Below are 19,326 nucleotides of genomic sequence, written 5' to 3'. Positions count from 1 at the left end.
TTGAGGAGCACAAGTGAAGACCAGGACTGCCGTTGGCTTTGGGACGGCTGTAGCTGCTGACACGGTAAGTGTCACAACAGGCTTCAAAAAGCTTCTCTGCGGAGCTGGGTAGGAAGCCAAGTCTGCAGCCACCTGCTTGGTGCCTGTGGGCAGCTCTGCTAGAAACTCTGTGGGCATTGGGGCTTCGTAGGAAGGTTCCTCTGGAGACGGTGTCATGAGGCTGCACAGAGCCCGGGAAGGGCCAGTCGGATGGGCTGAGACTCCGGAGATGGAGGATTGCACTGCTCCTTGGTGTGTGGTGCCACCGGCTCGCAGGGCCGGACTGGTGTGTGCCCATATCCCTCCAACCCGGTCACGTGGTGCTGAGAAATCCCTCCTGGCTTTCTATGAGTCTGGGGAAGGCAAGGTCTCGCTTACTTTCCTGGTCAGATGTCCTCAGCCAGGATAGTGAGAACACTGAGAAATCGCTGATCAATTATTTTAACAGTGACATTGCAAAGAGAGTCCCCCTGGCCAGGCAGTGCTGAAGGGTTTCGCTGCTTAGTGATTTTTATCCCCTCTAGTTTGGAGGACACAGATTCAAGCCCCAAGACATCTTGAACTCTTCTTCTTCCTCGTGTTCCCTTTGGCATCTTGAACAATCGCCAAATTGTGCGGTTCTGGGCTGCAGCTGTCACGGCAGAGCAGTGCACAAAGAGCCAACGTGTGCGGCTCGCATCCCCCCTTGCCACGTGATTCTGGGGTCCGAGATCCGTATTTTTAAAACCAGAACAGCAATGAACAGGAAGCTGTTATTGATGTGTAGCGGCCACATGATGTGTAGCTGCCCGGTATCCAAGTGCCTGGTAAGTAGGACAAAAAGTGCAGTCCTTCAGGGTGCTCCACTAGGTTTGCTGTGTTTGATGCTGTTGCCTGATGGAAGTGGAGCTGGGACCTCGGTGGGAGAGGATGCAATGAAGGAAAGGGGACCTGCAAGAGGTGGCAGGTAGCTGAGGCCAAGCTGAGAGCAGCCTTTCCAAAGGCTGAGTCTTGACCCCACTGATGCTGTATTGCTTTTCTGAAGCACGTATGTGCTGTCATCTCCTGCAGAACGTGCAGTTACGCTCCTGCATGTAGCCCAGTTTTTGGCTCCTTAGGCACTGCCTGGCTCTGTGTGGAGTCGGGGAGATGCACATTTAAGAGTCTGGTTTAAAGACAATATTGGTGGCATTGGGAATGGCTGTTGTCGGAACAGCTTCACCGAGGACGTGGTGCCATCGAGCACGCTCAGCCCATGGCTCCTGACCTTCCTGGAAGCAAATCCTGCTGCGGCTGCCTCCTCTGCCTCCCTCTGCTGCTGCTGCCCTGTCTGCCAGACACACGACCACTTTACCCCTCTCCGGGGTGTCACAGGTCCCCTGGGCAGTGGTGGGAGCAACCAGCAGGTCCTCTATGCTGCAGGTCACTGGTGGAGGTGGCAGAAGGTGTCCAGAAGGGGAGGATGATGCTTTCATGTGCCCCAGTCCAGCTGCCGCAGGAGTTTTGCACTCCCGGGGGTTTCTGCTGCTTGAAGCACCTGAGTTTGGCAGGTCCCACAGAGGAAAGCTTGCCGCCACCAGCATGGCGGGAGCTTTCTGAGGTGGGAGAGGAAAGTGCGAGGGATTAAAGCAAGGAAATGTGCATGAATATGTAAAATTCTTCCTCCTTGTTGCCAGCTGGGTGTACAGTAAACCAATAACTGGCAGCAATGCTTGCAATGGAAGAAATGGGGTGTCTGGTTGCCGCATGAGATGCTGAGACGGACTCGGGTGGAATTGGGTTTGCCAGGCCTGCGGGTGGGTTGTACGTGGGGGTTGATACCCGGATAACGACGCCTGTGGGGAGCCCCAGTCCCCTGCAGAGGGAGGGAGGTGGGTGGCAGGTCCGGACGAGGAGCCCGGCCGCGTCCTCGCTCTCCGCCCGCGCCGCTGGACGCACACAAGGAGCAGGAAGCGCCGCCGTTCCCTTTTGATAAATAATTGCTGCGTAGAGCGTTTGGCATAATTACTGCGGGGGAATAAACAAATTACAGCAGTTTGCGAGAAGAGCAGAGCTGTCCTTGCTGACCAGGGAGCTGCGGGGCCTCTCGGATTTTGGGGAAGGACGGGATATGTGGAGATGGCCGTGGGCGAGAGGTGGAAGTGCCGGGTTTTGCATCCACCTTGCAGTTGTCCTCGTGTTGGCTTTCTCCAAATAACTGCTGCTTCTAAGGTGGCAAATTTGATTTTTTTTTAATTTATTTTGTGTGCACTTATAAGAATCTCTATATAACAGTTAGTGTAATTATTAATATAAATGAACACCTGCCTACGCTTGTGTGTATATCTGATGCCTTTAGAGTCACAGCACTTGGACTCAGGTGACTTCCGAATTCAGCTCCTGACCCATTTTTCCTTCCTCTTCCTGTGCTAAATTTGATACCCTCCCCAAGTGCCGTTTTCTTTCCTTTTTCTTTCAGATCCAGACTGGGCCTCCCACAGCCTGGGAATCTTCATCTGTTTAAACTGTTCAGGAATCCATCGCAATATTCCCCAAGTCAGCAAAGTGAAGTCGGTCCGTTTAGATGACTGGGATGATGCTCAAGTTGAGGTATGTGTGTCTGGGACTTGAAATACCAGCTAGCTGGGGTCATGGTGTTTCACATCACTGGCACAAATGCCACCCACGCTCTGCTTTCTTACCAGAAAAGCTGTAAAACACAGTCCTTTCTAAAGATGTCACAGCAAGCGTGATCTCGGAAAACATGCCTAAATAAATGTCGAGTGTGGGAACAAGGTCCAGCTGTCTCTACTTGCTAAATCCGCTTGAAAAAATGGAGGAACACTGTCACAAAGAAGCTGCATACGTACCCCACCACCACCACCACAAAGTGGGAACAATTTTTGAACAGAGTCCATTTATTAATAATTAGTTGCAAAATCATCATCTCTGCTGTTACTGACATCTTCCCCCAGCTCTTCTCCATCACCCCTCCCCAGCCTGGGTGCTTATGGCTTTTTCTACTTGGCACTAAAAACTTTTAAACTTGCATCACATCTTGAAGAACTGAACTGCTATACAACTTCTCTCAATTTATGCACACACCTGCCAGGATCTGCATGATATTAGCAAATGTACCAGGAAATCCATAGGCTTTGACTATTGTTTTCTTTAAAGCCATGAAGAATGCTACCAGTCATTGATTTTTATCTCGTATGTTGTAGCTTTGGGGGTTTTCTGGTTTTCTGAAAGCTGCAGTTCATGGAATCATGTGACTTAGGAAGAAAAAGGGCCTTTGTTTACATGTCTCTCTCTCTCTCTTTTTTTTTTTCCTCTCCCTTTCTTCTCTTCCTTGATTGTTGAACATAAATTGAATTTGTAAACTCAAGAAGCTCAAAAACAGGAAAATAACAAACCCCCTCGTTTCAAAACAACAACATTTAACCACTCATTTTGCTTGCATACTTGGCATGCAATATAAAATGAAAAAAAGAGCATGGGCTGCCTGGAAAAGGGTGTTTTTCTTACAGCTATGAAGTCCCTTTCATTAAATTTGAACAAAATTTATGAATAAGGAAATACGTGGCATGTTTGCACTCTTTTCAGCTAGCCATTTGCATGAGACATCAAAAGGAAAGGTGGGCTGTCACAGCAGGTAGGGTTCCTACCTATTTTAGTTGTGTCTGAAGATGGCAAACGTCCAAAATAAGTGTTACTGCCATTGAAACTATAATATATTGGCTTGAGACCCTTTAGCTGCAGATCTCAAGTGCCAGGTGTCAGCTTCTGCCTTAGGAGGTGATCTGCAGGAGTGAGTTGGAGGTGGCCTTGCAGAAAAGTGTTCAAGTACAAGTTTTCTAAGCGGGCATTGACCTCTATCAGAGGAAAACTCTGGGCTAGGCTGTTTCCCCTCTGAGTTAATCCCCATGAACATCCCCATTCCGGAGTGTGCAGCAGGACTCGTGATAGCGCTTGGGCTGCTGGATGCAGATTGTTGTTACACTGCTAAGAATCCAGGCTTAAATCCGGAGGTCTCTGGGCTCACTCTAGACCCAGTCTTTGTCTCAAAGCTTTGCCTGAGAATAAAAAGTTAGGAAAGTGCTTCATGCTGCTTTATGCTACACCAGTAGCTAATATAGACTTTTTTTTTCTGTCCCTTGTTCTCCTTTTAGAAAAGATTTCTTCTTTTAATATCTCCACTGTGACATGAAACACTGTTATAGCACCTTTTAATTGTTTAACTTAAACAAAGTTAAATTTGGGAAGTAATCAAAGTCCCTTCTTATTTCAAGGTAAAATAGAATAAGTGAGGTTTATCCTGCCATAAAACCTTTGGTGACTGCACTGTTGGATTACTTTATAAAAGATGGCGAGTGCCGTAGGCCACTTCATTGGTAGCTGGTGGTAAAACCCAAGTGGATGGTTGATGTGCATGGGAACAGGAGTGAATCATCACCAAGGAACTACAGCATGAAGGAAACCAGCACTTGAAAAAACTGAATCATTTTGAAGGATTAGATGTGATCCTCATCAAAGCAAATAGCATGGGGGCTTATTGTCAGAGACTGTTACCTTGCTGGAGTCTTAACATATGGAGACTTAAAGTTAGTGTCAGGTTCTGCCCTCGGGTTTGCCTAATTCCTGTGCCCTGGGAGCCAGTGCATTCCCCAGCCTGGAAGTGGAAATGTGTGAGACCAAACTGTGACCTGTCACTGCCTTCTGCTCCTGTGGGAACTGCACGCGTGGGACCGGGCCAGGACCTGTCCCTAGGGATATTAAGCAGGTGAAGGGTCTGGTCTAGGGGATGATGTTGATTCTCATGGCTCTGGTAGCCCTACGGTCCCTGCCTGGTGGATGACACAGCCCCTGGAAGGGACAGTGGCTCCAGTGACTGGCAGCCAACTCGAAATGATTTGATAGCATTTGCTCTATGTGTTTTAAGCAAACTGCTCTGGGGCACTGAACAGCAGGAGTTCTCTGTGCCTTGTCTCCAAAATGATGCAGCCTGGATGCAATCTCTGGGAAGTGCCAAGGTTAATTCCTGAGCCCTGGCCCCCAGGAATAGCCCTTGCAGCACTGCTCCTGTGCACAGTCCCAGGGAAGCTTTGCAGAAAGGCCTTGTCCCAGGTATTTTATTGCTATGTAGAATGAGGGGAGGATAAGGGCCATTAACATTTCTTAATTCTGTCTGTTTTTCTCCCCTTTTTACAGTTTATGGCTGCAAATGGAAACAATGTAGCAAAAGCAAAATATGAGTCCAAGATGCCACCGTTTTATTACAAGCCAACATTTCTTGACTGTCAGTAAGTAAATACCTTTGCTGCTAAACCACATTTATTTGTGCAGCTGAAGCCTCTGTATTATTTTTGTTTTAGTGTGATACCTGTTTTTTTTATCACAGTGGGGATTGCATTACAGAAGTCCCTGAAAAATGTTTGTTCTTTTGAATGCATATGATAGAGTTTATACTACGCATGGGATCTTATTTAATAAACATAATTGCGTGATGCAGGGAAGCCAATAGTTTGTCTATTCCCTAGACCCTTCCAAGTTTCTGAGGCTATGAAAAAAGTCAATTTCTACCCATTGATTTCCTCTTCCTTCTCAAATAGCCCTTTTGTATTAAGATGTAACTTGCTTATCTGATGGACGAGGTGCTAGGTTGCTTGTACTGCCAAAATATTGTTTCTATTAGTGCCAAATAGTCGTGGGGGATATTTTTTTTCCTAAGTGAGAAAGAACATCCTAAGCTAGGACAGGTGAAAGGACGTTTTATCCTATCCAGTGTAGAGTAAACCAGGAGCCCAGCTTTTGTGGACCAGAATGGTTGAGCAGCCAGAACTTGTGCTGCTTAGGGAGCAAGGAGATAAACTGAAATTGTTTGTTCAGCAAGATTCTGTCCTAGAGTCCAATCTTGCAGAATGCTGTGGGTGCATCCTTGTAAAATCAGTGCTTCACAGGATTTGGTGTCTGCAGACATAATTTCCAGAGCCAGTGTTTTAGTATTAGCCAGTCCACGAGTGTAGAAGTACCTGATGTTCAACCCGATATCATTTAAATGGGTGTCACTGGTTGAAAAGAGAGGTTGGGCAGTGTGGCAGTGGGTATGAAAATGCCCAGTCCAGTTGTGAGTCTCTGAGCAGCCTTTTGATGTGTTCAAACATCACAAGAGCTGCCCAGAGCAGAAGTACTGAAGGAATTGTAGGATTCCTTGTATGAGAAGCCCATAACTAGGGTGCTTATGCACCAGGCTCTGCTTTATGCACCAAATCTGAAATCAGACTGAAGGTAGTTAAAGGGCTCCACTCATGAGTGCCTACACTCATCCTCAAGGTGATTTTATCTGCACTTTCACTCTGTTGTAATAGCTAGGAAGGCAGTAATTCTCCTGAATATGTCATGCAAAAAGCCTTTTACAGAGAAGAAAAAAGAGGGCGTCTGTCATCCCTATGAAACATCTCTGTGATTCATCCATTACCTGCTATTTGATAATGCTAAAATGTTAAATTTGGGAAAGCCCAGGTGTGAACAGCACTGCCTGGCCTGATGATAAGTCACTCATTCTCACAACTTTAGCAGATCTTGGGTTTGATCTAAAATGGCTTCTGGCAGCAGCCTCCACAGTTCCTACAATTAGAGAAATTATTTGAGGATTGGCAAAGCTGCTGTGTACGCACTTTGAGTGCATCGTGTTTATCCAGGTGGGATGTGTGTTTTGTGGTCCTAAAGTGTTAGCTCTAGCATCCTTTTTCATCCTTGTGCATCAAGTGCTTCTTGCATCTTGCTGTGTAGGAAGATTCCACTTCCTAAAATGGTGCATCTACTAAAAGAAATTGCTGCTAATTTCTCCCCTGCTTCTCCCTGGCTTTGGGTTGAGACCAAAAATCTACAGGTTTTTGGAAGTCTATTGGCAGAGAGTTATTCATGCTTTTTTTTTCCCTTACCTTCTCCTTGGAGTCTCTTTGATACCAGGAAGAAAGTGAGCTGCAAAATACTCATAAGGCCCAGATTGCAGAGAGAGGTGGTAGTTGTGCCAACAGCAACTCCAAGGTGAATGCTGTTTTGTGATAGACAGGCAGCTCTCTTGAACTGTTTGGTCCTGAGAGGATCCAGTGCCATATTTATATTGCTGGGACCCAAAATCCCAACAGTCAGCCGTGCTGTTTGAAGATTTGTGGATGGAAAAGGAAGATTTTGACCTAGCTCCAGCAGTGTTGCTGCTGTAGTCTTTGCTAGGAGAAACAAAGTTCTAGGTGAGTTTTTGTCTCTGAGGCTCTCAAAACAATTTGCAAGCTCTGTGTTTGGACAGAGATGCATCCTGATTGCTCCCCTGGAAGTTGTGGATCAGCAGATTTTAGTGCATGTCCGAGGCAACCTTGACATTCCCACATCAGAGGACAGCTACTAAGCAGTCAAGAGTCAGAAAGGGAGGAGGCTCATACAGATCTAGCTAACTGTAATTCCTTGCCCTACATTCAGTGGCGTGATTTTAATATCTTTCCTCTGAACTAAAGGGAAACTGCTGTAGTTCAGTGTAATGGGAGTAAAATCCACATGCACATCATACTGAAGGCTTTTTGCTCAGGTTGTTTTGTCTTAAGTCTCAGTTAGGCTTAATTAGCCATTGCACTCCAGCCTGAGCTGCTGTTTTTGCTATTGCAGGACAGGGCCCTCTTGGTGTCTGGGTTGTTTGTATCTTTGCCGGGAGCACCGTCCTGTCGCCTCTCGATGCTCCAGCGCTGCCTGACGGGGTGCTGAGCTCAGGCACGGCTGTCTGCTTGGAAGGGCCCTCTGGAGCTCGGGGGATCCGGGTACAAACCCCACTCATCTCCTTGCACAGGTCAGACTGACAGGCAGCCAGCTCTCCCCTTGCTGCTCAGGCAGCTTCGTGGCCTCAGCCGCTTCTGCTCCTTCTGCTTTGGGGCTGGCAGGAAATATCTGCTTCACTCGGGCTTCCTTTGGTGATGCAGCGCGGCCTGTGTCCCGCTGCGCCGCCGCGGCTGCCTCCCAGCCCGCTCTCCCCACACGCGGGCAGGCCGTGCTGGGCCCGGGCGGGCGGCCGCCCCTCTCCACAGCCCTTTGATGCCTGGTGGAGACACATGCGGCCGCTCTTAGCTCACAAGAGGCAGCGGGTGCTTAGGCTTCCTTTGCTTGCTTGTCCGGCCGCCTTTTTTGCTCAGCAAGGAAGAGGAGGCCAGGCTGACCCTCCTGCAAGCCGCTGCTCCTGGGCCAAGCCCTGGCTGTTTCGTGCTCCCTGGTGTGCGGGTGTTTTGCAGTGGGCCGTGTTTCAGCCGGGCTGCCCTGATTCCTGAGCTGCAGAGGCTGCCTGGAGCTCACGTAGAGCTGTCTACGCGGGTGCTCGCGCTGCCGCGTGTCGTGCAGTGCATGTGCAGTGACCCCTCGTGCTGACACGTGCTGCGCTACAAGCAGCCACGGTCAGTCCTGGCTGGGAGTGTTTCAGGCTGATGTGCTGGTGGAGTTTTTCTTTCCTTACACTTCTGTGCCAGGAGATGGATGTGTGCTCAGCAAGAGCAGGGGATCGCTGCTTTTTAAAGAGGTTTGGTATCTCTTTAGCTTTCCCCTTGCTTCATGCTGAGTCCCATCACTGTAGCAGCATTGCTAGTGCTCAGGTCACAGCTCCGTATGGCACTGCCAACAGCCAGTCAGGAAGGTGCCTCCAGCTCTGTGCTGCCTTGTGCCGACCCGTGTTCTGCAGCACCTGGGGCTTTTGACACTTGTATTTACGACGACTCGTGTTGGAAGTGCTGGGCACCCTTTGTGAGAACTGCCATCCCTGCAGGATGCCCACGTCTTTAAGCTCCTTGGCTGTATAATGCTTCCTCTGGCATCCGCTTGTCTTGGTTTCTTGCAGATTTGCTAAATTCATGCAATAAGATGGAAGAAGTGCTCCAGAGCCAGCTTGTCCTTTCGTTGTCTTGCCTACAGCATTATGTTGGATTCCCTAGAAAATACGTGCTGTTTGCCTGCTGCATCTGGTTTCTGCCTCCTCCAGAAGCCCCACTGTGGCTTTCTGGCTCTGTCAGAAACTTGGCAAAGGTTAGAGAAGTTGGAGTGCTCTGGAATTGCCCAGGGAAAATCTGCGGTTGTGAATAGGCAAAAACAAACAAAAAAACCCAAAACCTAAATCAACAACAGCTATCCCTTTATCTCCTCTTCTTTCCTGTCTCCAACAACTTAGCCCATTCCCGAGGAGCAGTGAGCAGAACAACCAACTTTTGTGCCACAGGGGAGTCCCTGAGGCTGAAATTAGCATCAGACTCTGCTCCTACCGCGCCACGTCATTGGCACAGAGACTGTTGGGTGAGGACCCTAAACCACAAAAGCCCTCTTGGGATGATCGTGTGTGGCCGGGTCCCAGCTCTGTCCCGTGGCAGCAGGTTGGGAGCGTTGGGCAGCCTGTTCTGGGGCAGGTACAGCCTGCTAGTGACAAGAGGCTGAATTGCAGGTGACGCAGTGATTGTCCTGCAAAAGGCAGAGATGGGTTGGGATGAGGGACTCTGTATTTGGCTGTCTGTGGAAATTCAGGCCACGCATTTGCTACCTGCATCAACCTGCCGCTGCTCGGGACTGAGGCCCTGCACGTCTGGAAGCAGGGGAGCGTGCACAGAACAGCACATCTGGGCAGAGCAGCATTGGGAGGTTCACATGGTTATTGACAGGGATGGTCCATCTTCCTTGGGACAGGTCTTCTTAGGCTGTTGCATCCTCCTTGCTTGATTTGGAGCAGAAGCAGCATTTTAACAAGATCCCAGAATTGGTGTCCGCCTTTGTCTCTGCAGCCCCGTTCCCTGCAGGCTACCGTGGATATTGAAGGGGGACGATGCCCTTCCCAAGCTGTAGATCCCATCAGTCATGTCCCAGGGCTGAGCTAGGAAAGATGAGTGCGGGGAATAGGTGCAACATTGATGGTAGCAACGCCTGGTGCTGACACTGGTCCTGAGGGACATCCTCAGGCCTCTGGCCATTGAACCTTGGGGTTGAGCACAAGGCTCTGGCTCCCATTCATTAGGAAGGGTCGTTGTCAGATTTTGCCTCGGAGGCTCTCGCAAGTGCCTCCGTCCTGGGTGTAAAGCTCGAGCTGCAGCTTGAGCCTCCCCAAGAGAGGCTGCTTGTCAGTTCCTGAGCAATAAATCACTTTGTGACAGCCCAAATTGCACACTCAGCCTCCCAGAGCCTCTGCCTGCGCGTGGCTCTGCGATCATGAGTGCCTGTAACCTGCCTGGTCCCCCGGCTCGGTCCTGGCTGGCAGTGTCCTCCCCACTTGTGGTTTATTTTCTCTTTGTCACCAGCTCGAAGGCCTCTTAATTCATATGGATCCCTTTAGCTTCCAAAGGGAATTGCTACTAGGTTAAAATGGTACCAAGTTTCATATGTGTTCTTAATCTAAATGTTCCACCATTCTGAAAAATAAGTTTTGTGGTAACCTGGACCATGCATTTTATTTTTATTTAGGCATATTATAATTCTTCCTACTCATATTCAGCTTTAGCTTCCTGACATCCACAATTGGAGGCTTTATGCTTGGATAGCCAAAAATTCCATCCCTGTGCTCCCCTCCAGGTGTTTGCTGATGGCCAGGGCTTTGGGGACAGGTGACATGTCATTCCCAGGGTTCGGCAGTGCCTGGATCAAGCCCCTGGGCCATCCCAGCTCTCCACAAAGCCACTTGAAAGCGAGTCCTGCTAGCAAAGACTCAGCAAGCACAGAACAGAGAGGAAAGGGTGTGGAAGCTAGATGCACTTTAAGTTGCAGTGTTTTTTCTCATACTGTCTGAGGAAGAATTTGGACTCGGACTTAATATTTCATTAGAAGTGTTGCTTGACAGCAACTTGGCAAAGCTGTATCTGCAAGCTGAAGCTGCCCATGGCAAGCTCTGTGTGTATTATTTATTTATTTAAAAAAAAAATCTTTTTTTTTTTTTTTTTTTTTTTTGGAAAAGGCATTTCTGGATCACATGCTTCTGTTCTGCCTTTTCTTGGCTCGCAAGGATGAAATGCAGAGGGCCATGACGTTTGGTGGTGATGGGGCCCCTTTCACTCCTGGCTGGGGCTTCTTGCCTGGGCTCCGTGTCAAGGAGCCGCTGCAGCCACGTGCTGCACGAGGTAGGTTAGGAACAGGGAAACCATTTGGCATCCCGGGAAAAATAACCCAGCTGCAGGGTCTTGTGCAACAACAAACTGCAGGCTATTAATTTTGCTGACCACATTTCCTACATGCAACACAAGGAAGCCCCTCAGCAGCAATGTCATATTCAGCTGCTTGGGTGTGAGAACAGTTTTCCCAGCGTGATTTCTCCTGAGCGTCTCCTGATCCCACGTCGCTGTTTGTGGGGTCCGGGATCGCAGCGCTGCACTGCGCCTCTGACAGAGCCCTGCATTTCGTGTGGGTGGCCAGCCAAGCAAACAAGTATTTTTAAGTGAGGTTTGGGGTTGGTGCTGGCAGAGCTTCGTCAGCCTCTCGTTCTGCTCTTGCCCCGGAGCAGCCGGCTCCTGTGGTGCTCTGAGGATGACTTCTTGCTTATTCTGCGGGAAGTGTGGTCTTTCATTAATTTTTTAGTTTGTTCCCTGCTCCCAGGTTTTCATCTTGTTAATTACAAAGACCTCTCTGTTCTAATTGCCAAAAAATGACATATTCCCTGCAACCAGCAACCCGCCAGATTTTAGGTGGGCTGTTAAAGCTTTTGGATTAGATCCCAAAAGCTGTGCTTCTCCTCAGTTTAGGAATTATACAGTTATATTTTTTTCTAGCAAATGTGAACTGTGTATTTGCTACATGTCCCTTCACCAGAAATTCAATAAAATACCATAAGGCTATTGCTAGAGTCACTTCTGTTCACAGAACGCTGTGGAAATCGCTGGTGGTTCTGCGCAGAGGGGATCCAGGTGTGTGATGCTTGCCCTGGGTGCCCGTGTGCACGTTCACCTGCAGAAACGTGCACTTCACACAAAGCACAGCATTCTGTCAGCAGCAATGCCTAAAAGACCCCTGAAAACATACTTAAAGTGAAATGGAGATCAGGTCTGAAGTAGAGCCACCACACAGAGATGCAGACTCCTGGCTGTGCAGCTTGGGTCTCTCTTTCCATTTCTTCTACTGCATTTCTACTTTATCTAAATAATCTTCGGAGCAGAGACAGCAGCCCCTGGCCTTGCACTGAAGTGCCATAATGATGGGCTCCTCTGTTGGCTCTCGGTTTTGGAGGAGCTACTGCTGAAGGATGCTGGAGATGCGATGATGGGGAGTGTGGAGGAAGGTCCGAGCTGTCAGAAGGTGGTAGGGGCTGGGCAAGTTGCATGGCTGGAGTCTTGTGGTCCTTTGGAATTGCCATCGGAGCTCCTCAAGATCCAGCCAAAAGCTGGCCGAGGTTATGGGGAGCGTTCAGCTGGCACCGAGGGCAGCGTGAATTGTCTCTCTTACAGTTGAGTCCTTGTTGAAAAGGTCCAAGCTTGGCTCTGGTGATTGCAAGCTGTGTGCAGCAGCCAGGCTGGAAACAACGAACAACTCTAAGTATCAGACATGATATGTCTGTGTGTGACAGCCGAAGAAAGTTGTGAGAGCATGAACAGAAGCGGGAAAGGCAGATTCAGCAGATTATTTCTATTACAGGTGTGCAGGTGGCTCATGTTTGAGTTTTGGGCACAGTGACACTGTGGTGTTTCGTGTGCGTTGCAGGAGAAGGCTGGTGCCCCAATTGAGGAGATGGAACAACGGGTGGGAGAAAATATGTGTAATTATCTGCTGTTTTACCACCAGGAAATTGATATCACCCGTGGTTCTGTTTGAAGAGCATCTTGCAAATTCGATGAAGTTGTTAGCTGTCCTGCCAGAAGAATTTTCATAAGTAATAGTAGAACACTTGTCATCTTTGAACATTTCTGGAACACTTCTGCTGAAGTAATAGTGCTTAATTTGTATTGTGAGCTCAAAAAAAAAAAAAAAAGATTTTTCAATCATATCAAGAGTTTTCCTTAGTGCAGAAATTGGTATATTCAAGTGTGGTGGGTTTTACAGAGCATGGCCAACTGCTGGGGAATCTTTAACTGTCCTCATGTAGGCCACTTCTAAAAAGGCCACTTCTAAACATGAAGGTGGAAAGACAAACAGCTTCCTGTCTGAGTATGTTCTTTACCTGTTTATGGGCTATTTAAGATAACTTAGTACAATTAAAAATTGCTTGGAACAGTTCCTAACATATTCCAGATCAAAACTGCTTATGCCCTTCATTAATTCTAGGAGTTGTGCTGAAATAAAATAATACAGAAGTACTTGAAATCTTTGCTCTGTGGTGGTTTTTCTGTTCATTTGTTTTGTTTGGGCAGTATTTTCCATAAGGCTACTTGTTACCCTGTCATGCCCTGTCCAATGTGAGGAAGCTTATATTTAGAATAACTCCTATGTTAAAAGAATTTTGCACAGAGGTTGGTGGATGTGAATGGGATATTCTGCTAATGCTGGAAATTTTATTATATTCTGCTAATGCTGGAAATTTTATTGTAGAAGTTTCCACTAAATTGGATGTACAAGGAAACAATTTATTGTTGTCTTAGAGCAAACGGGAGGAGACCCACAACTCCAGACTGCAGAATTTAATTTTTGAAAGACTTTCAGGTCACCCTTGTATTCTCTATTGAAGAGATAATGATAAGCCAAGGAAGAATTCATATCTTGGACAGCATCTTTCCTGTGTTTTTTTTCCTACTTTATTGTTGTTGTTTGTTTCTTTGCAGACTGCTGCGGGAACAGTGGATCAGAGCCAAATATGAAAGAAAAGAATTCATTCACAGTGAGAAGCAAGAACCCTATTCTGCAGGTAGTGACAGAAAGTTTTGTCAGAAAAGTGTTTCAATGTCCAGCATCTTCCTTGTTTTTTTCTTTTTTTCTGATAAACTAGCTTTATGTTGATCAATGCTTATACTTTGTAAAATGGGAGGGGAAAGTATGATTCTTTGGGAAAGATGTCTCCTGGCACTCTCTGTATTTGACTGGAAAAAAAATCAATGCCTGATACAAAAATTAAGTAATTCACGAGTGCTTCTATTGACTTCAGTGGGATGTGCCCCAACAGTAAGTCAGCTAAAGTAAAGTCAGCGAGCTGCTTCCTGGTGGCAGGAGGCACAAATGCAAATTAAAATGGAGATAAGGGTGTTTATCCCATCAAGGTGACTCTTCCTTTAGAAAGGTAAGTAGGATTATTAACACTGGTTAATGGTAGGTAAGTGTGCAAGGTGCCCTGCCCTTCCCAAATTTCTATTTCACAGCTGTCTTTCCACGGAATTGCAGTGTCTTTCTTCGCTGGAACATGGTCTCCGTGTGGTATAGTAAATGCACGTGGTGTTTTGCAGTTGTAGAGACAAAGTGCTTGTGGCATTTCAGCACTCACAGCACAACAACCAGCAGGATGGAGGTCCTTTTACTGGGATTGTACGAAGAGCAGGTGGATCAGGTGACCTCTTTTTGGAAGGGCAGAATGTGAAGAGGAAGCACAGGGTCCAGCTAGGTTTGTTGTGAGGCTGCACCAGCAAAATAACTGGCATTAAAGACTGTATGAGATTAGCTGGGTGTTCCTTTGCTGTGTGGAAGTGGCATTTATTTTGCATTTTAAGTAGTCAACACTATAGCTGTGTGCATGGATGGCTCTGGGATGATTTTATTAGCAAAGAGCATGTTACAGATGAAAGGTTAAAATATGGTTATGATGCTTTTTGAGGTTGATAATAAGCAGGTAGTGTCAGCAGTTTGCTGCTGTTAAAACTGCAGTTAAAATCTGGTATCATATGGCTTCAATTTATGCTTAGAGCAATTTTTCTGTGCTATTTTGTGTATATGAAACGTGCATGAGTGTGTGTGCAGTATCCATATGCAGTGTACTGTGTGCAAGTTAATTTTAGTTTTTCAAAGTAGGGTGCTGGAACGCAGCATGTGCTCTTAAAAATAGTTGAATTTCTTAGATAGCTTTGGAATATATCTGCCAACATGTGTATAATGCTCGCTCAGAAATAATGTTTCCAATTTACACTGTGCAACTTCTAGGTGTAAAACCCTTGGTTCAATGAGGTACTTCAGACAAATGAATAATTTTAAGGATGTGATTAGATCTGTTGACTCCAAGAAGAGCGTGTACCTGCTTAAAGTTAAGTATGTGCTTCAGTGCTGTGTGAGAAGGGCAGTGTGTGCTGAGCTTTCTGAAAAATATTATAGGCAGAGTTCAAGCAGGAGTTTATTTTAGCAACATATTTTTGATGACTTTCTATATAATGTCACCGCATAATGTTTAACTTCATGGTGAAGTGGTAGGTTTTTTCTCTTCTCTTTGAAGTTCTAAAACCTTTAAAGACAGAATAAAATAGATGGTTTTAAGCCATTTTAAAGAACAGCACTCTTAAAAGGAGAAGGGGAAAGGGAGGCAAACTGGTGGGCATCTTCTAGGTTGTGTATTAATGCTTTCAGGTTGTATATTTTCCTTGAGAATTATATTGTCATTGAAAAACAACATAGGAGTTGGGTAAATTACCTGTGAAATACCGGCCAGGTCTTCGTTTGCTCATTCTTTGGGCCAGCAAATGCCTAATGCAGCTTCAAGGCAGATCTGGTAACTGTTCCTTGGGGTGTCCACATTTGTGTTACAGTCAAACACAGCTGGGGAGGGGACACCAAACTTGCCCTGTGGACTCTTCCCATGTGCTGACACAAACAGCCAGGTATGGGTACGTGGCCCTACCTCACCCTGCGCCAAGGCCCGTTCCTTGCTCTGAGCAATGTGGCACGGCTCCGTTGGGAGCTGCATTTTCACCTCTTCTGCTGTGAGGCTGAGCTGGGCGCTGGGACATGGGAGCTGAGGGAAAATCCCTTGTCCTGCAAAAAGTAGCACCTGGAGGTTTTCACCTGTGTGCTGGGACAGTCTTTGTATTGCTCAGGTCAAATGAGGATGCCTGGTCACTCCATGACGTATGTGGTCCAGGAAGAGCAGCTTGGCTAGCTGGTGTGAACCAGAGAGCTGCTCTGAGGCGCGTTGTCTGCGACCCCTCCAAGACCAGCTGGAGTTGGCACATGCAGGGGAAACGGAGCCACGTTACGTGTCCCAGCTATGCCCTTCTCGCTGCTCGCAGGGGTTTAGACTGTTTCCAGGCACAACAGTGTTTTGGAGGATCTACTCTGCAAGGGGTCATCCTTTTGCCCCTGGTTTTACCGGGCTTAGCGCTGCTGGGCACAGGAGGATACAGGCACTGGATCTGGGCCACTGCTTTTCGTCTAATGACCTCCTGAACTGCACGTAAACATGCTGAGGTGGGACCAGCCCAGAGGCTTTTCCCTTGCCCACCAATTTGTATCTCATTTGAATGTATGTAGATATTTTTCTTTCCTTTTATTGTTGTGTTGGACCATTTTTCTCACTATTCTGAATTCCCTGGAGGAATGTTAGATTACCAGTTTCGAAGCATGAAACATTTATTGCTAATAGAGATGTCAGGATCCATTTTCTGGTATTTGTTGGAAGATTTAATTCCATTTTCCAATCCCAGAGGCAGTTTTGCACTCTGATATTTGTTCAAAAAATGCATAAAACTAGAAAAACGCTCTCTGAATATTTTTGAGCAATATCCTTTTCCAACCCTGGTCAGAAATCCGGTGTCTTCACTTTCGGAAAAGCCTTTGGGGAGAGACTGTCTGGAGCCTGCAGATGCCAAACAGAAGCTCTCGCAGCTGAACTGACAGACCTTGGAGAAATGAGTCTTGGGACAAGTGTCAGATGTGCAAGTGAGAGCTGAGATACAGAGTCATGTGGAGAAGCCTGGCGGGAGGATGCAGCAAACTGCTCAACTGCTAGCAAAGTGTTTAATTAAGCAAAAGAAGTGTGGCAGGAGTAGGGAAGGAGCAGCCCTGGCTCTGCTCCTCCAAAAGGCTTTGTAGAGCACTTGAAAGAGCTGGAAACTTCTGTCCAGGTGTAGAGCGCATGCAAGAGGGTGGAAACAGAGCTAGGACAGGACTGACCTTGTGTCTTTCCAGAACCAGGATGTGCTCAGTTTGGGGCAGTGTTTTTTGACCACAGAGTATCCTGGGCACTCGTTTTGCAGCTCCCATCTCCTGCCTCAGTGTAGTCTGACACTTCGCTCCTCCCATGTCCTTTTCCCCATGTCTTTTTCCAGTAAGGAAGAGGCTTCTCTGTCATCTCTAAAATCCATGTGTGTAGCGTATTCAGGCAACCCCTCTGTAGGATGAATGTGCCAGTAGGGAAGTGACATGGAATTGGAGTTTCCCTGTGTTTATCACTTTATTCCCTAGCCTCGTCTGAACAAGGAACAACCTCGTGCCCTCCCGGGTATCTGAAGCCGAGCTCTCCATAAGGATCATGTGCAAGTGGCTTGAGAGCCAGGCTGCAGCCAGCGCTGGGGACAGATCTCCTGTGAGGCAGCAGTCAAGAAAATCCTGCTTGGGAAAATGGTCCTGCTTCAGTCCCTGCTCCAATGTCCCCAATCAGACACATGGTTGTACTCGGAAGTCACAGTGTTTGCCCTCAGTGGAAGATTTCAAGGGAACTTTTCCAGAGCTGCTTGTTTCTACAAGAAGCCTTTGAGCACAAGCCCATGCCCTATTCACAGCCACAGCTTTTAGCTCTTATACCCTGAATTAGTTTTTCAAACTCTGATGATTCCACTCCTCCAAAAGAGCCATCATTAATGAGTATATTAGCCCCATTGATTTTTAGTGTGAGGAGTCGGTTTGAGTTCAGATAGTGCAGAAGATTAGTAAAACAGTGATTAAATGCTTCGGTGATCCACTATCAATTCTTAGATACACCCTTTTATACATTCGGGCTGTTAAATCAGCTGAAGTATTAGAGCCAACTAATTTGTTTGCCCTAGCCAGACTTTATAAGGCAAAACATTATTTAGACCCCAGTAATTCTGCTTAACACCACGGTCTGCGTTCCTCACACTATCGATAACATTAGTTGCACAGTGGTGTAGAATAATACCAATTTTAAGAACCTCATATTAACATGTTTCGGGCTGGCTTTATCCCTTCTGATAAATGAACTGCTTAAATTACTGTCAGTCTCCAGCTAATTATCCCCTTTAACAGAGTTTAATGGGGCACAAGTACTGAATTCTCCTGGAAATGAAGAATAGCAGGAATTGCAGTTAAAGTCCAAATCTGGAACTTCAGGCAAATGAAAGGTGTGTGTGATCATTTTGAAAAAGTGTGAACATTTTGTCCTGCTGTTGATAGGCAGCAGTTACGCTAATGCTTTCCGTAAGTCCTGCTGAGAGTTAGTTTGTTTGGGTACCTTTGAGTCCTCTTTTAATCGCATGAATTTATGCTAGCGAAGGGAGTTGTGGAGGAAGCAAAGCAGAACACTTCATGAAACATGGTATTTGGAATTGGTAAAGGTGCAGCTGCTGCAATGCATCTCAGTCACAAACGAAAGAAGGCGATGTGTATGTAGCCAAGAAAATGCAAAAGGGGCTCATTATTCTCCTAAAAACACATCTTTGTCTTGTCACGGACCTTCTGGTTGCTGTTGGGATGCCAGGAGAAATCGGTGTTAGTTCCATGTGCACCAAGCCCTCAGGTGAGCTGAGAGCACCATCGGCATCACGTGCATCTTTGGGCTTTGATTTGACATTAGCAAATGAAGAGCTGATGAGCTGCTTTATACTGGGTGCTAAATCTCTTAATGCTTGTCAGGAAAAATGGCTTAACTGTGTAGTTATGGTCTTGGAAGTGTCTGTCCGCAGACTGAACATGGATAAAGCTGCTGTTGGAGAGGAGGGCTACCCGGTGCCTGCAGGAATGGATGGAGGTGGCCGTCTGGGAAACAGCTGGTCACCTTTCCCTGAAGTGCTGCCCGTGCCTGCAAGTTACTAGGTATTAATTGTGGGTAAGCAGGGATGTTCACTGGATCCAGGGGCTTTGCCAGCCCTACAAACAGCAGCAGTCCAACCATTTTTGCTTAGTATCTGCACAAGTGATGAGAGGCAAATAGGATACATTTAAAACATCTTCCCCAATGCAGTGTGAAATGAGTTCCTGCCCGTCCTTGCCCTTGCTGCCTCCGGGCTCTGCTCCGGACGATGCTCAGTGGGGATGGCAGGAGATGCAGAAGGAGGATGATCACTGCAGACTCATTTCCTGATGCTTTTATGGACCTTTGGCCTTTTATGGACTTTTGGCTTGCTTTGGGCAAGCAGCATCAGCCTCGTTCCGTGAGCAGTGTCTCATTACAGGCCCAGAGTGGCAAATCTCTGTTGCCCAGAAGAGGCCAAGGCCCAGCAGCTCGGAAACAGGAGCTGTTTCGTTTTCTTGTTA

General features: G+C 47.0%; 1 protein-coding gene across 2 annotated transcripts in view; it reads left to right on the top strand.

Moving 5' to 3' along the window:
- The window catches only part of ADAP1 (ArfGAP with dual PH domains 1), a 54,835-nt gene that overhangs the window by 6,669 nt on the left and 28,840 nt on the right, over positions 1–19,326 (top strand). For both annotated transcript variants that reach the window (XM_088529451.1, XM_088529450.1), the window contains exons 2-4: positions 2,477–2,607; positions 5,209–5,300; positions 13,746–13,828. In XM_088529451.1, the coding sequence (XP_088385577.1) occupies positions 2,477–2,607; positions 5,209–5,300; positions 13,746–13,828 (306 nt within the window). The remainder of the gene's footprint in view (positions 1–2,476; positions 2,608–5,208; positions 5,301–13,745; positions 13,829–19,326) is intronic.

Source organism: Tinamus guttatus, unplaced genomic scaffold, assembly GCF_059628265.1.
Source record: "Tinamus guttatus ecotype Peru unplaced genomic scaffold, ASM5962826v1 Tinamus_guttatus_pri_ptg000330l, whole genome shotgun sequence".
NCBI classification, from domain to species: Eukaryota; Metazoa; Chordata; class Aves; order Tinamiformes; family Tinamidae; genus Tinamus; species Tinamus guttatus.
Note: the sequence above shows the minus strand (reverse complement) of the source record. Positions and strands in the feature narration are given on the sequence as shown.